This window comes from Lepeophtheirus salmonis, chromosome 4 (genome assembly GCF_016086655.4).
Source record: "Lepeophtheirus salmonis chromosome 4, UVic_Lsal_1.4, whole genome shotgun sequence".
NCBI lineage: Eukaryota > Metazoa > Arthropoda > Copepoda > Siphonostomatoida > Caligidae > Lepeophtheirus > Lepeophtheirus salmonis.
Window position 1 is genome coordinate 2,700,682 of NC_052134.2, and position 16,972 is coordinate 2,717,653.

Sequence of the window (16,972 nt, forward strand, 5' to 3'; positions counted from 1 at the left end):
AGAAAATTAAATTTTTTCGAAAAAAATTTTAAAAATTAAATATTATTTTTCTGGAAATTTTTTCAAAAATCCGTAGGTATTGACAAAAAAATGAAATTTTTGGAAAAAAATTTCAAATATTAAATTTTTTGCTCTGCTGCATAATTTGCCGGAAAACTAATATTAATATTTTTCGAAAAAAAATTCAATAATCCAAAGCTTTTCACAGAAAATTAAATTTTTTTGAAAAAAATTTCAAAAGTTAAATATTATTTTTCATGGAAATTTTTTCAAAAATCCGTATCTATTCACAAAAAATGAAATGTTTTTTAAAAATATTTCAAAAATTCTTTTTTTTGCTCCCATGCAGCATAATTTCCCGGAATGACGAAAAATGATTCTGGTAAAAAGCAAACATTCCTTAATTTGGAGGAGGGCTACAGCCCCTTTAGCCCATCCCCGCAGTCTCAGACCAGGTAAGGATTTTCAGACCGAAACACAAGTATGTAGATACGTACAATGTACTACATATAAATATCATGATTGCTTTTGTTATTTTTAATTGCTAATACTTCTGTATGCATTTTCGTGATATTTTATATTCATTTTGTTTGTTTTGAATTTTTTCGAAAGAAATATCAAACCAATGCCTCAAGACATTTATTTATTAAAAATACAAAACAAATAAATAAAACGTGATAACTTTTATTTTTTCCTCTTTGAACAGATTTGTACTCTTTCGCAAAACCAATTTATGAATTAGCATTCATGACATTTAAGTATGTAGATATGGTAAATGATGAACATTGCAGCATGTGCAATGTGCATACACTTGTAGCTTACATATTCAAGTTACAGGGAGTTTGAAAAGTCTTGTTACAAATTACCATTTTGCAATATGTCTAATAATATTAAATATTTAACTAAAATTTATTGAAAATTTGTCAATAAATATCTTTATCTCGCACACACAAAAATACCCTAGTTATTTTATTGTCAGCTGTCGATTATCTCTTCTCCCTTGATACGTCATGGCTATTTCATAACTGATTCTTATCATAAATACACAAAGTAATAAATTATTCAATACATCTGCTCCGTTTCCAAAAGAACAGGAATACAATTTCTTGTTGACCCCTCGTCGTTTATATAATATACATATACAGGGAGCGGGGATTAAATTTTCGCCTACTTTAAACCTTGATAACTTGAAGACGACATTATCAAATAAAAAACCGGTTACCAAATAGGAAAGCTATTCTCGTCAGCTGACGATACGTAGTTCAGTTAGCATCATGCCGTCATCATATGAGGAGATAAAGAGCTATAAGTGGAACGAGGAGCTTTCGAGGTCCGCCGTAGTCATGGCATTGGTTAATAATGGAGGTGAAATCTCCAATTCAACGATTGTTTCAACCTTAGGAGTGAATTTACGGACTGTTCAGCGTATTTGTAAGAAGCTAGAGGACACCTGGGATGTTGATGCCACCATAAAGAGGGCACCCAAGGAGGAGGGCGCCGACAGGAAGGTCAGGGACACCGACTTTGTCAACAAGGTGAAGAAGATGGTTGAAGATGACCCTACCAGGTCCATGAAGGCCATGGCGAGGGAAAGGGCTGGAGACAGGCCCTGGGTGTGGCAAATGGGTCCAAAATCTCCATCCAGTGGTTAACCGAGAACTGTTATGACGTCATAACCAAGGATTTGTGGCCTTCTAACTCTCTCTTTGCACTATTTTGTCTGGGGCTATGTCAAGAGACATACAGACATACATCCCCATAGCACCAAGGCCAGCCTGATGGACTCTATCAAGGAGGTATTCGGCAACATGGACAATGAGATGGTCAGAAGAGCCTGCGGCCGGTTCAGAGGCTGTATTGAGGCCGTTATTGATGCCAACGGTGATTATATCGAATGAATGGCTACTCTATACCTATATGCTCGTCATAGTTTTGATTTTCAATAAAAAAGTTAAAAAATGTATATTTTGTGTTGTTTTTTGTAGAAAAATATTTTGGCGACAATTTGATCCCCGTTCCCTGTATATTGGCCATTTTATTATTTCTATGAATAAATTTTGGCTATTTCTATATTATAATGGAGTATCGAATAAAATACTACGTAGATTTTAATAATATGTAATTTATTTTTAAAATGTTGTAGAAATAACATGACAGTGATAGTCTCCGAGTATATAAGATATAAATAGCGGTTGGTATGATTGAATTATTTGGTTAACAATCAGATGATTACAGCCCCTTTTCTGTATCTTTTTGGAGAAAAGATTGCGTGATACAATAAAGATAAGGACGTGATGGAGTAACACAATGTATGGAATAGGTACCCAAAACTTGCAATAGCATTTATCTACAATTTTTCCCTCGTTATTTTTAATTACATGGTTTCATTACGCAACCAATGGGGAGCTGAAACAAAAATAAACCAGTTTTGTTTTTATTCCATGTCTCTAAGTGTAAGTTTTTATTTGAGCAACAACTAAAAACGCAACGCAGTTGCGATCTTCTCAGCCCAGGTGTCATTGCTGAGAAGGTACCAAAGAACGTTGGCATCTCCTCTTTACTGCCTACTAAATCAATAAGTCGATTAGAGCCCCAAGAAGAAAAGAAGAACCAAAACTTCTGTTACATCAATATGGCCGAATTTAGACCTGTTTCTATGTGTTCCAGCACTGACGACTCCTCCCTAGACTTTGCAATTCCAGACGTCTTGGTAAGGAAGACATATTGAATCAATAATATAGCTAAATATAGAATTCAAACCAAACCCGGTTTTTTAGGTTTGAGATGTCTTTTCTTGATTACCTACAAATCATGTTTTTTCCCCGTAATTTATTAATGCTACCGCAAGTTTTTCACATTTTCTTTCTTTGGGGTAAACTGGCTAATGAGAAAAATGATTAGTTGGAAATTTGGGAGTGAATACTTGGCTGTGCTCTTAGTAATCTGGTCAATATGCCAATTTTTCGCTATAAACCTTTAAAATAACGATATTGTTGTTGTTTTTTTACCTTTTTATTTTATTTTTAGAAGTGAACCAAAACTTTTATCAAATGTAGAATGAAAAAGTGTGTAAATGTAAATATAATAACCCATGCTTTGTTGATCCAAATACCTCTAGGTAGGATTTTGTTAGAGGTCAAAGTATCTTGAAAAATTCATTAATTTTAATGTATGAAAAATAAAGCTGGAAAGATTTTAAGCAACTATTGTTTTAGTCAATATTTGATTTTGGACGTTTAATGTCCTAAAAATTGGTCACAAGGTTGAATTAATTAATTAAATTTACAAAAAAAAAACAATTTTGGGTACTTCTACTAGTATCATATAATTTCAGTGTACCCAATTTTATTTAAAAAGCACACCTTTGCCCTTCATGGCATCCTTTATTTAAAGATGCCATGCCTTACACGAACGTACTCCTTGGAATAATGTGCCCGTGCCCGGTAATATACTTTAAACTATTTCGTCTTAAAATGATATTTCGCTTTAATATCGAGTGGAGTGAATAAATCTTTAAACTTCGTTTTTGGTAAATAAATCAAAGTTTTTTTTAATGCAGTAAAATTGTTCCGGTCAAATACTAAAAAAAACAAAAAATGAAATCATCAAAAAAAAAAAAAAACTAGATCTTCCTAAGTGTCTTACAAACCGAGAAAATGCCATCTGAACGTGACCAACGAATTTCGGTCCGTGCACTTTTAGATGCTGGAAAGAAATCAACAGAGATTGTAAAGTAGTTGGGGATCCCGACCAACTACCCGGACATGAACGCAGTGCTCCATCAGGATGGTGCACCCGCACACACGTGTAAAAAGGCCCAGAAGTGGTTGGAGGACAACTTGCCTTTCTGGACAAAGAAAATGAGGGCCCCTACTCACCAGATGCAAACACATTGGACTTCACTTTTTGGGTGCATGTTGAGTCCAAGCCCTGCACCGTCCGTCAGTCAAATATAAACAGCATCAAGGATACCGTCAACCAGAACTGGGATACCATGGCTGAGGACTACATCCACAATGGGTAGCCGCCTGGAAGCCATCATTGCTGCCAAGGGGGCTAATTAGATGATAAGGGTAACCAAGACATCATATAATTCTTTTTTTTTATTGGCATACCCTATTACAAAAGTGATTTAAGGCAAAATGTTCTGAGGCAAAATAGTTTAAATAAAAATTTTCCTAACCCCTATTGCCCCACTCTTTCATAAAGGAAGCCTTGAAAACATTCAATAAATTATTGTGTCCAACTTCAGCCTTTAAGTCTCCAATATTGATCACTTATCTTAATTAAAAGACTTAAATTTTGGATTGACCGTAGCTTGATAATTTAGAAACCCCCTTGATTAAAATGTCTATTGTGAGTGTTGTTAACTTCTTCGTTAATTTACTATCTATGCACATTACATATCTGCGCCATCTTTCGGAAATGAATATTTTATAAATCATTTGGCTATTAGGGTATATATGACCGTGTTTACTTACTTTTTTGTCAATTTTACTTTATCTCGCAACTCTTCCTCCAAAAAGAGAAAAAAACCGTAAAAATCCCCTAATTCCAAATATGGCCTTATTTCTCTCTCTTAGCCTTGTGGTCTTCAGAAAAAGGACATACATTTTTTTGGTTTTTTTTGGCTATTTTTTAGGTTCTAAGCTTTTAAAAGCGTTTGGTATTGAAGATAGAGATAAATCATGATAATACATTTCAATGCCTAATGTTATAAAATTCTAAAATCCTTTTTGAAATGTACATATGTATTTCTTGGAAGAACACACATCAACTTTCAGGCAGATCAGTCTTTTCTTTCTCTTTGACATTCGTATGAATCGAGGAAGTGGAGTGATTTTCAAAAAATGGGCAAAAACGAATTTCGTATGATGATTAAACATTACTTTATCCAATACAAAACGCCTCAGGCGACTAAAAAGAAGCTTGATAAACATTATGGAGACTCTGGGCCTTCAATTAGAGCAGTTTATAAGTGGTTTCAAATATTTTGGAGTGACCAAGTGACGCTGAATGGTCTGGACGCCCTGTTGAGGCTACTATCCAGAAATCATTTATAAAATCCATCATATGGTGATGGATGACAGAAGAATGAAGGTACGTGAGATTATTTGTGCTGGAGTTATCTCGAGTTGGAACTCTATTTCCATTAATTTTGCGACCACAACTGCTGAGGTCTGACAGGTACATTGTCATGATGGAAAATTATTTTTGTAGCCAAATCGTGGGCGATTTTCATGCAACTCATTTTTGAAACGGTCCAATAATGATGAATGATATGCACTTGTAATAGTTTTACCCTTTTTCAGATAGTCTATGAGGATTCTCTCAGTCAAAAAGGCAGTCTTCATAATCTTTCGAGCTAATTCTTCGATTCAAACACATTCCAAACAGTAAGAGGTAGAGCAATCTGAAAGTTGGTTTCAAGAGATGCTACTAACACATAAACTCGATACGCGCCAGTAATGCTATCTCTCGGACTTTGCACATACTCTTCAAGGGCCCTCGTACATACATGACTCACGGCAATAATTCCACTTGCATAAAATTGTTACAGATTAAAAATTAATTTTTTAGCGTTCAATTTTTCTACTTTGAAATGTTAATAAAGATTAATTAATAATAAATAGAGAACTGGTAGAAAAAGTTCGGAAGAATCTGCATTTTACCATTTGATTTGGGTATTTTTTATATTTCATCTTTCATAGTTGCGTCATAACGTAGTGTCCCAGTTATGATCTGATAAAACATATAAGTCCAAACTAACTATTTTTGTATATATTTTTTCAATTGGTCAGATGTATTTTCTATTTTATTCTATGAAATATACAGGCAGCGGGGATCAGATTGTCGCCTACTTTAAACCTTGATAACTTGAAGACGACATTATCAAATAAAAAACCGGTTACCAAATAGGAAAGCTATTCTCGTCAGCTGACGATACGTAGTTCAGTTAGGTTCATGCCGTCATCATATGAGGAGATAAAGAGCTATAAGTGGAACTAGGAGCTTTCGAGGTCCGCCGTAGTCATGGCATTGGTTAATAATGGAGGTGAAATCTCCAATTCAACGATTGCTTCAACCTTAGGAGTGAATTTACGGACTGTTCAGCGTATCCGTAAGAAGCTAGAGGATACCTGGGATGTTGATGCCACCATAAAGAGGGCACCCAAGGAGGAGGGCGCCGACAGGAAGGTCAGGGACACCGACTTTGTCAACAAGGTGAAGAAGATGGTTGAGGATGACCCTACTAGGCCCATGAAGGCCATGGCGAGGGATCTGGGCTGCCATGAGAAAACAATCAGGGACTGTGTATCTGAGGATTTAAGGTGCAGGAGCTACAAGATGCAGGTGGGCCAGAATCTCCATGCAGTGGTTAACCGAGAACTGTTATGACGTCGTAACCAAGGATTTGTGGCCTCCTAACTCTCACGACCTAAAAATCCTTTGGACTATTTTGTCTGGGGCTATGTCGAGAGACATACCAACAGACATCCCCATAGCACCAAGGCCAGCCTATGGACTCCATCAAGGAGGTATTCGGCAACATGGACAATGAGATGGTCAGAAGAGCCTGCGGCCGGTTCAGAGGCCGTTATTGATGCCAACGGTGATTATATCGAATGAATGGGTACTCTATACCTATATGCTCGTCATAGTTTTGATTTTCAATAAAAAAGTTAAAAAATATTTTTTGTGTTGTTTTTTTGTAGAAAAATATTTTGGTGACAATTTGATCCGCGCTCCCTGTAAATAAATTTCATTTAACTCAAAAAATTACTTAGTTCGAAAAGTCTCTCACGAAAGAAACTACAAAATATCAGTGATAGATCTCTAGGATATAGCAAAATCGAAAAAACGGTTCCAGTTCTACATATTAGAGAGGGTGGCAATTAAAGATTGTCGGGTTCCTACTCTTTTGATTTACTGCTTGATCTGTTCTTCTTAATCCAAAATGATTGGAATTTTTTTCTGTTACAATACTGTGTACATTAAATTATCGTCAAAAATTATTTGAAAAGATGTATCAGTTGTTGTTACTTGCTACTAAAAAAGTTATAATGTCCTGCCATATTTACCTTCTTCCATGTCTCCATTTTCGGAGGTCAGGGTAGCTAATGTAGCCAAATTACTTGGTGGCTCGACCCCAAGCTGTTGATACTGAACTTGGGGTCAGCTTAAGGTATGTTCAGAGATGGTGGGCAGCTCACAAGTGAGGAGAGATTCAAGAAGACAAGCCAATTCCAGGTTGTCCCCCTTCAATCTTCCCTATTGCCAAGCAAGTCATATCATTGACTCTCGGGAAAATACACCAATCCACGCGAAAACTGTCGGCTAGGGTGACTGCAAAGGGTTACAAGGTGGCTAAAGAGATTCTGAGAAAAAACTTAAAGAAATCTGTGGGTGTTAAGGCCTACAAGCGGGATTCCAAGCCCCTTTTGACAGTCCAAATGAAGAAAATGAGGATTACCTTTGCCAAAGACAAGCTGGGATGGAGACTGAATGACTGGAAACTTATTGTCGGATCAGATGAAAGCTTCTTTCAAATTATTGGCTCAAAAAATCGCAAACGATTGTGTATGGGTCAAGAAAAAGGATGATGTTCCATACGTACCAATTGTGAAGCACCCTCTAAAAATCCTGCTTTTGTGGAGCTTTTGGGGCTCTGGGAGTGAGTGATCTTCGCGTAGTGGACTGCAAAAACAAGATTGATAGTGTCTACTATCAAACCAAGATTCTTGAGAAGTTTGCTCTGCCGCCCATGACTTGTTCGAGCTCAAGGGGAACAATTCTCACTCGAAAAATGGTTCCATTGCCTTGTGAGGCTATCTTCATGCAAGACAATGCTCCATCTCATGCTTCAAAATCTACTCAAAGGTGGAGTTCAGAGCATCTGCCTGGCTTTTGAGAGAAAGACCAATGGCCTGGGAACAGTCTGAACTTGAATCCAATCGAAAAAATGTGGGGCATCATGAAGGATAAGTGTAACAGTCTGCCTCCTTCCACATCAAAGGAGAAGCTAATCAAACAGGCAAAATCTGTATGTGAAACTTTGGATCCAAGAGTCTTGGAGAATCTTGCTACCGACATGCCCAGGAGGATAAAGGAAGTCATTCAGGAGAAAGGAGGATTCATTGTTTGATGTACCGCCTTTCCATGCTTTGTTGTCAATGAAATACAATACTATTTCCAAATCGGTAATCTTTAATTAGCACCTTCTATAATGGAAAATGATCATAAAAAGACATAAACTACGGTTCAGAACTGAGGGTTTCAACCAAAATACCCGATATATTCGGATCTTGACCCGAAAAATAGTACATCACTTTTGTTCAAGATTGCCTTTGTGTTGAGACACTACATATTTAAAAGAGCATTACAGTTTGAAATGCAAATATTGCAAATTGATTGTTGTCAAATTTGTTTTATTTTATTTGTTTTTAAACAGTCTATTTACATTTAAAAAATATACGCACTTGATATAAAATATCAAAGACTCTCATTTTAACTATATTAAATCATTATTACAAATTAGTATGTTATAGGAGTGGTGATGATGTTTGCAAAATTAAATAAAAAAAAAGAATAAGAAAACAGAAGACGAACAATATTATTCAAGCCGAACAAATAATTAAGCGTCACTGCTCGTATTTAATGTACCTTGCAGTCTCATTTACTCATTGTCTAATTAAAGGTATTATTATTGTTCCCGCTTGTTCTCAACTTCACATCCATCATTCATTGGTAGGGAAGACCAAGAGACATCAATATTTAATCCAAGATATCCATTTATGTCTGCTAATGTTTGAATCTGTATCAAAAATATATGAATTAGTCAGTAATTTCTCTCCAAATTGTATCTGAATGCCACGCCTTAAATGTTTTAAACAATCATGTAAGCAGGCCTATCTCCCAAGAAAGAACACTTCAAATTCCATGGGGGGTTGCCTGTAAGGTTTTAAAAAATTGAATTGTAGTTAGAAATTATTCAACATCTCAGTTTTATTCTCAATGAGTGAGTTTTGAATTTTGTCAAAATTATATTAACTCATAGCAAAATAACACAAAAAATAAAGTCGACAATTTTTTTTGTATAATTTTTCCTCACTAAAATTTGCGTCAAATTATACAATTGCAATGTGAATTTTGTGTTTGTAGCTTCTTGGATGTTTGGAAAAGGGGCTTGAGGCAATTGTTCCTAGTATCCTTTCAATACAAGGATTCAAACTATTTTAACAATTAATTATGTTTTATCTAAAGTTCGAACCAATTACGTAAATTGTATGTTCTTAAGCATAACAAAGAATTATGTTGTGAGGATATTTGCATATGCATTTGCTTAGGTACATGAATAAAAACATTGTTAATGTCTGTTTTTTTGTTGTTGTTTTTTTCTATAAATTATGAGCATTGAATAACAATTTTTATATTTCATTTTAAAATGATTATTTGTCTCATAATACAGAGCGATTTTGAATGAGAATTAAATGGTCAACCATTAACGGATCAATCCATGACCAATCTCACATTTTGTGAACAAAGTATACTTGATATTTGAGATAATTGTAATTGGTAAAGGAAACCATTATTCGAGACTCAAGACTCTATTTACTTTTTTGCTCACAGATTGTGCAATATACCAGCGAGCCACTTAGCGGGATCATAACCTAATGTGAATCACTGTTTTTTAGATGACTTTTAGAGTATAAACAAAGTTTTTACCTATATAATCCATTTGACTTCCTACTGGGTTTGTAGGGACGTCCCTAAGGGCTGGGCTGGAGGGGTTGTTTGAATATTTTTTAATATTTTAAATTTTCTTCCTAAAAATTAAATTTTATGTGAATAACTATGGGGTTATGGGATTTTTTTCCAAAAAATCCATTAGCCAAGCCCCCCTCCAAATATAATCCTGTGGACACCCCTGGGTTAGCATCAAGAATAGGGGCTCAGGCCTAGAAATGTTTAGGAGCCAAATAGTATTTGTTGAAGTTAAAAAGTAAAATAATCAAAATCCGTTAAATTTTAGTTCAGGTTGTGAATCATCCATGAATCTGTGAGAAAAAAATATATTTTTTTTTTTTAGAAATTCTCATTCTTTGTAGCCAATGTTTCTTTTATTCGTAGTCGTAATAGGTGAATATTTACGTGTTTGATTTGTTTGGTGTTCTTTAATTTATTAATTATTTAAAATTGAGCACTATATCTTTTAATACGTAATGATTTTACAGAAAACATACCGACAATAAAAATATAAAAATGGCAGTGATTGGAAAAACTTTCAAAGAAATAATCATTTCATTTTTTCAACTGCTAATTATGAATTCACATGCCGTTTATAGAAAAACCATTACATGCAAATTAATTTAATTGCCTAGTTCACCATCTTCAAGTCCGAATCCATGAGGTGTCTAATTTGAAAAAAATACGTACAGAAAAATTTCATTCTAATAAATTATTGTTATATTCGTGATTTTTTCTTCAGATTCCCCCCTCTCCCTCCCAAAACAAGAAAAACGTTGAGGAGGTATTTAGTGCCTATTTGCTTAATTGAACGATACCTGATGCAGACCCATTACCAAATATTATCTAGTGAGTAGATCAAAATTTTATGTGGCCATAATAACAATATCACAAAACGCATGGCTCTTCAATGAATTAATATAAATGAATTAAATACGTTAATATTCTCCTATTACGACCTACGAATACAAAGAAAAGAGAACACCGACCGCCTTTGCAGACACAGTAAGAAGTCAAATGGATCATATCAGTAAAAATTTTAGGTAAACTCTAGAGGTCATATCAAAAAACAGTGAATTAGCTTTGGGTTATGAGCCCACTACGTGCTCAGTTGGAAAAAGTGTATATAGTCTCGCACAAGGGGTTCATTCGCCAATTACAACGATTTGGTGGTAGGTTATGAACCTACTTGGGGTCATACTAATATATTGTACAACTTATGGGCTGATGATATACATATGTTACGGGTAATGTGGAAAATCGGGCATTTTGCAATATGCCCATTAGAGTGGAAAATGTGGAAAATGCCCGAGGAATCTATAAAATTTCAAATAGTATGGTTGTTTTACGTTCATTAATATTGTCAGGTGAAATGATTGTGAGTAACTTGATTATTAAACAACTCACTTCAAGTAGTTTTTTTAGCAAAATTGTCGTAATATCATCAAAACGCGTAGAACGCTCATAATACGTACACACATTGAAAAATATTTGACGATATTTTATATTTTATGGGGTTCTGACAATGTTACCAGATTAGCTTTTTTATGCAGTTGGGCCTTGAAGAATTATATTTGGCCTTTTTTTTACATTTGGTCTAAAATTGAAATAAATTTTTATTTAATAGTTTGTTTGTTTTTAGACTTTTTTCAAGAAATTTAAATTTTTGTTGGATCCCAAAGATGGAATAAACATGATCACTTCTGATGCTGTCGACCATGTATCCATTCTTATGTTTGGAATTTTCAGCGATAAAGCCACATCTCCTGGAGATGCAGATAAAATTATACCACTCACTTCTTCCACAACAATCGGTTCATATGACGTCAGCCTCCTCGCAATAAGAACTTTTGAGTTTAGTAGAGCAAAGACAATTGCTTTGTATTCTTTTGGGGTTTTGTAAGTACGAAATAAATCTCGGTAAGTTTGTTTTCTTTTTTACAATGCAAAATGATGCTATTAGCTACTTTGTTTACAAAACTAATACAAAACATTTTTTGCAATTTTCTTCGCGAATTTCGATTTTGCAATTTTGATACAAAATTAAAAGATTGACTTCTGATGTAGACCAATTTTTTCAAACAAATATGTTATTTGAAGTTTATAACACAATATTTTTTTTAAATCCATAATAATACATTTACTATAAATTGTAATATACAGCGGCTACATCATAATGCTCGCCCGCATCAAAGGGGTCTAAACATTAAGAACAAATATAATTGTCCATTGTCATTGTTATTTCCCACTCCCTTCTTGGCTATAGTTAAAAAAAAAAAAGTTTAAAAACATAGTTTTCTAAAAAAATACGTCATTCAATGAAATATCAGCACGACCATATTAAAAAAGGCCGTTTAGATAATACAAGTTGTGTTAAAAAGAAAAGTCGTTTGAAAAAAAAAAATGGCTCCTGATTCTTAATAAAAAGATTAAAAATGTCTAAAAAAATAAATTAAAATTAAAAGAAAGAAAGAAAAGATGAATAAATTTGTCTATCTCGCAGGCCCCACTCACGATAATAATATTTTGAAGGGCCCCAAATCTTTAGGTGCGGATAAATCTTTACTATTCTACGGGTAATATACTTCTTCAGAGCTTCCAGTAAACAAATTATACTTGGTACAGGTCTCATGCTCGACCCTCCCCAAGAAAAAGAAATCGCATGGATTCAGGTCTGGGCTGTTTCAGGGCAAAAACCCGGTCCCCAAAAGTGACTTTGTGGCTAAGACATCCTTCACTTTTTTGGCCTTATAGGCTGATGAACTGTCTTGTTGGAAGGTGTAATTTCTTCCTTGGGATACTCCATCCAGGGAATGTAAATTAAAAGTGAAAAACAGAAGCAGTATAATGGCAATGCTGGATCCGCACGAGGTCTACCGTGTCTGACAAATTTTCCAGCGCTGTGTGGCTGAGGTTATCAAGAGAGGCGAATCTCATTATAAATAATTGAATGTAATTAAAAGTAGCTTTCAAATGATACTAAAATTATGATTTTATCCCATCTAGTTCGTTCGCTATCAGCCTTTAAAGATTTTCTCGATGTGTATGGACCACCCTGTAGATTGTGCAAAATAGCAATCTAAAAATATGAAGGGATTTGCCATTCAGTCCGAGCAAATCGGACAGTTGATTCGTTGAGATAGATAACTGATCTAATCTGAAAGCAATCTTTCAAATTTTAATTGCAGAATATTAAAACGTTAATTATAAGATCTCACAAGCTATAAGTAATTATTTTCAAAAATCTAATATTTATATTAGTGAATGTGGAAGTAAGAGTATTTAAACGGAATTATACTAAATTTCATCGATTAATATAAATTGAATTATTCATTGAAGCTACAAATGGTATATTGTGGAAGATGATACCTGAAATATTTTACCATGTATTTCCTTAAAACTATGATTGTTTTAAATTTCTTTTGTATTTAAGACTACATAGATCTTTTAAATATACATTAAATAACGTCGAATCTCTTTTTTAATTCATGATACTCCTGATTAATAATCATATAATATTTTGGTTAACCAAAATGAAATGAAAATAAAAGCTATTGCTAGCTTTTATGTTTATTTATCATATATTTAAATTTTTTTATGTATACCATCACCAATCCTTTATCTATTTGGGAATTATAGGAGCTAATCGTTAACGTATTATAACTTTAATATGTTATATATCTAATGGCAAGTGAGGATGGTCAGCTATTAACCATCTACATAGATAATATAGCAATTTATAAAATAAGAGGTTAATATAGACAATGACTACTATATTATAACACCTGGATCCTTCCCTTTATTCTTATATCCTGCTCTACATCCAGGGAAACAACATATTTAAGGAATTGTATTACACCAGTGGAACTCAAGAGTAGAGGAGACTCGATATTATTTCCGAGAAATAAGTATTAAAAAGAAGGGAATTCAAAATACTACTGAGTAAGGAAATTCTTCTCCACTGTACTCTGGGATTTGATGAAGATCCCATCCCAGCCTGTACTATATAATTTCCTTACTAGTTTTAGTACATGCATACATAGTAGTCATTCATTGTTTAGGACTAATAACAGTAATATACAATCAATGCTGAAAGGCGGCGAATGCTGAATGTTGAGCATTTTCAACTATGTTTTCCTTTTTTACTCTTCTTCTCCCCTCCAGCTATTTCCGTTCTTTCTGATACACACAATGTTTCATTTAGGAAGGAAGCTGGGTATGTGAGGACAACGTGTGATTCCCATACATATTATTTTGATTCCCATTTTTCAGCTACATCCCTCTTCCTACCATCAAGCCCTGCATTCCACGCTTACTCGCGAAACTTAAGCATGTCAGAAAATCGAAGTAATCGGGATCGGATTGTCTGGATAGACTGTGAGATGACTGGACTCGATCTTGAGGTGGATGTGCTCATGGAAGTCGCTGTCATCATTACGGACAAAAATCTAAAGCCCACGAAAGAGGGTCTCAACATTGTAATACATCAACCGGATTCCGTTCTAGATGCAATGACAGGATTTCCTAAAGAGAGTCACGCAAAAACAGGCCTCACTGCTGCATGTCGAATGTCAAAGATTGATGTTAAACAAGCGGAAAATGACATTTGTAATTTCATCAAGAGGGAATGTGGTACTACGTTTGGAAGACCTCTGTTAGCGGGTAATTCGGTGGGATTCGATGCTAAATTTCTTCGTAAATATATGCCTTCTGTAACTGATATATTGCACTATAGAATAATTGATGTCTCAACTATACATGAGTGCTACAATCTGTGGGATAGGGAAAAGTTGAAGTTCTGTCCTAAGAAAAGGAAAACACATCGGGCTCTAGACGATATTCTAGAATCTATAGAGCAAATGAAAGTGTTCAAGAGAATTATGTTTAAACAAAATTAATGATGATGAGTAATTTAGTGTCAAGAAATGAGTTTTTATTATGTGTTCAGCTCTTTTTTCTTTTTTTGAAAATTACATTGCACTATGCTAATGGTGTAAATCTTAGGAGTTATGTATCTAATTATGTGCCCATGTTAAAATGTCAATATTTTACACTTGATTTCTTAATTATACTGCATTAAGATATGGTATCAAATGACTTATGATAAATTTTTTTTAATTATATACGTTCCGGGTCTGTTTCAATCTGTATGTACAATGAAGGAGAAGATGTGATTTTCGTAGCAAAATTTATATTTAGAACATTCAAAAGTTGTAAGTACAGAAAAAACATTATTTAAGCAATAAAGTTGATTTATTAATACCCTCCATTCACAGCCTTATTAACAATTGAATCAGTGAAGGTATAAACTAAGATAGTCTGTGATTAGTTTCAAAAACCCGCTGAAGGTAGAATTGATAGCCAGCAATGACAAATGGAGACAATGCTATCACAAATAGTAGAATCCCTAAAAAGGGTCGGTAGATCAGCCAAGAAAAACCTGGAATATATGAATATAATTAGTCAATAATTTAAATGGTCTTCATCATTACCAATTATTATTAGAGTAACAGCAACGGAACACGAAAACGAAAGGTTAGCAGATCCTAAAGAGAGGGTCGATCGTACGACTGGGTAGTCATCAACTAAATTGTAGAGATGAATGAGTATCTTTTCATACGTAAATAAAATAATTTATTACCTAAAATTTCCAAGATGGAGCCAATACATGAAAATCCAATGAACGATAGTATCCAACCAATAAAACGATAGGTCCACATTTGAAATCTTGTTCCTTTACGCTCGGCCAGGAATACTTGATCTACTCTCTTTATGCCAGGATGAAGTAGGAGTAGTTCCTCTCCATTTTCAGTTTGATACGGCCGAATTTCTCGACCAGATTGCATCCCTATGACTGTATAAGGTTCCCCGTGTCGACCAGCATACGAGAATTGTATTCTAATATCACCCACTTCAGGACTCCATACATCTTTAGCATGGAAGTATAGACCAGCATGCATTTTAATTCCAGAAGATGGAGGAGGGCGTTCATCCGATGTAAAAGGAATAAACTCTTCATCAAATTTTTCTTTTAGATCAGTTCCTAGTAGGAAACCTCCTATTTTAACGCGAGAATTGGTCAATATCTAAAGTTGTGCAGTTAATAAAAATATATTAGTGAACACTTTAAGCAAATATAATTGAACTTTACTGTTGAATTAATAGGCCAATCTTCTGGATTATGATGACCCAAGGAGTGAGCAAAGTCTGCAGAGTTAATGTAGTCTTGAAACCAATCCGTATAATAATCATACTCTCCTGGACCTCTATCCGATCTCTCTTCTTCATACCATTGATAACGCTGAACTCTTTTCCAGAGTTTGACTGCTGTAATGGATATTCCATAGGATTTATCGCTTAGCTCATCCTTTACATCAAGATTCCCAGCCAACCAAACAGGTTTACCATTGTTCTCTTCAAAAACCACTTTGAGGGTTTGAGGTAATACGATTTTCTTGTAGCCTTCATCGAGGGACTGATGAGTCCTCACAGTTTGTCTCTGGAATGAAAATACAATTATGAAATATAGACTAAAACGGGCAGTAGAAGGGATCAAGTGAACCTCATTTGTGAACGAAATATAGCCTCCCCAAAGAATGAGTACGAGTCCAACTATGGAAAGTACTTTATTTTCTGCCAATTCCTCACGCCAAGTAGGGCGAAAATAGTTTCTTCGATGCTGAAAGAAGAAAAATAAGAAACGTATTTTTCACAAAAAAGTGTCCTAAATGAGATGGTTAAAAATTACTTGAAACAAATTAGGCATTATTCCTGAACAACATCCTATGCCCTTTTCAGAACTGACATCCAATACTATATTACTCAAAGAATAAATGACGTCAACATAAGAAAGCCCCTTTCAACAAATAATTTATACATCTCAGCTCAAGACTCTCAGGTAGATATTTATAACAGTACCATCGAAGGGTTGGGTTTTAATTTGCTTTATATGCATTGGTAAACGTTAGACTCATAGAAACAGACTAATCATTTCATGTCTTGGGAGACCTGAAATCATAAATTAATGATATAATCATTAATTTTAATAGTTGTAAAGACATTTATATATAATTATATATTTGCAGTTTCATTTTTCTCACTCAACCTACCAATGATTTTGTACAATTTTTAAATGGGAAATTAAAAATCCAATTCACACTCTATGCCACATTTTATCATGAGTTATGATGACTATTAGTAATTAATATATCCCAGGATAGAGTAC

The 16,972-nt window shown here is 34.4% G+C and overlaps 2 protein-coding genes across 2 annotated transcripts; one reads left to right on the forward strand and one right to left on the reverse strand.

Annotated features, from left to right (window-relative positions):
- The first annotated feature begins 13,838 nt into the window (after window positions 1–13,838).
- Window positions 13,839–15,014, forward strand: LOC121116370 (probable oligoribonuclease). The gene is made up of 2 exons (XM_040710619.2): window positions 13,839–13,963; window positions 14,020–15,014. Exons 1-2 carry the CDS (start codon window positions 13,858–13,860, stop codon window positions 14,643–14,645), a joined length of 732 nt encoding a protein of 243 aa, XP_040566553.1. The 5' UTR covers window positions 13,839–13,857; the 3' UTR covers window positions 14,646–15,014.
- Window positions 14,922–16,654, reverse strand: Tmem43 (Transmembrane protein 43). Its single transcript, XM_040710618.2, has 6 exons — window positions 16,496–16,654; window positions 16,310–16,426; window positions 15,899–16,246; window positions 15,389–15,833; window positions 15,240–15,332; window positions 14,922–15,187 (listed from the first exon to the last, which is right to left on the reverse strand). The coding sequence occupies exons 1-6, from the start codon at window positions 16,511–16,513 to the stop codon at window positions 15,057–15,059; spliced, it is 1,152 nt and encodes a 383-aa protein (XP_040566552.1). The 5' UTR covers window positions 16,514–16,654; the 3' UTR covers window positions 14,922–15,056.
- Between the last annotated feature and the right edge of the window lie 318 nt (window positions 16,655–16,972).

Excerpts from the sequence above, each read along its gene's own strand:
- LOC121116370 (XM_040710619.2), top strand. The coding sequence starts at position 13,858 with ATGTTGAGCATTTTCAACTATGTTTTCCTTTTTTACTCTTCTTCTCCC. Across the intron at positions 13,964-14,019 it reads TCATTTAGGAAGGAAGCTGG|CTACATCCCTCTTCCTACCA; the intron begins GTATGTGAGGAC and ends CCCATTTTTCAG.
- Tmem43 (XM_040710618.2), bottom strand. Across the intron at positions 16,247-16,309 it reads ATATTTCGTTCACAAATGAG|AGACAAACTGTGAGGACTCA; the intron begins GTTCACTTGATC and ends TTTTCATTCCAG. Across the intron at positions 15,333-15,388 it reads CTCCATCTTGGAAATTTTAG|TTGATGACTACCCAGTCGTA; the intron begins GTAATAAATTAT and ends TCTACAATTTAG.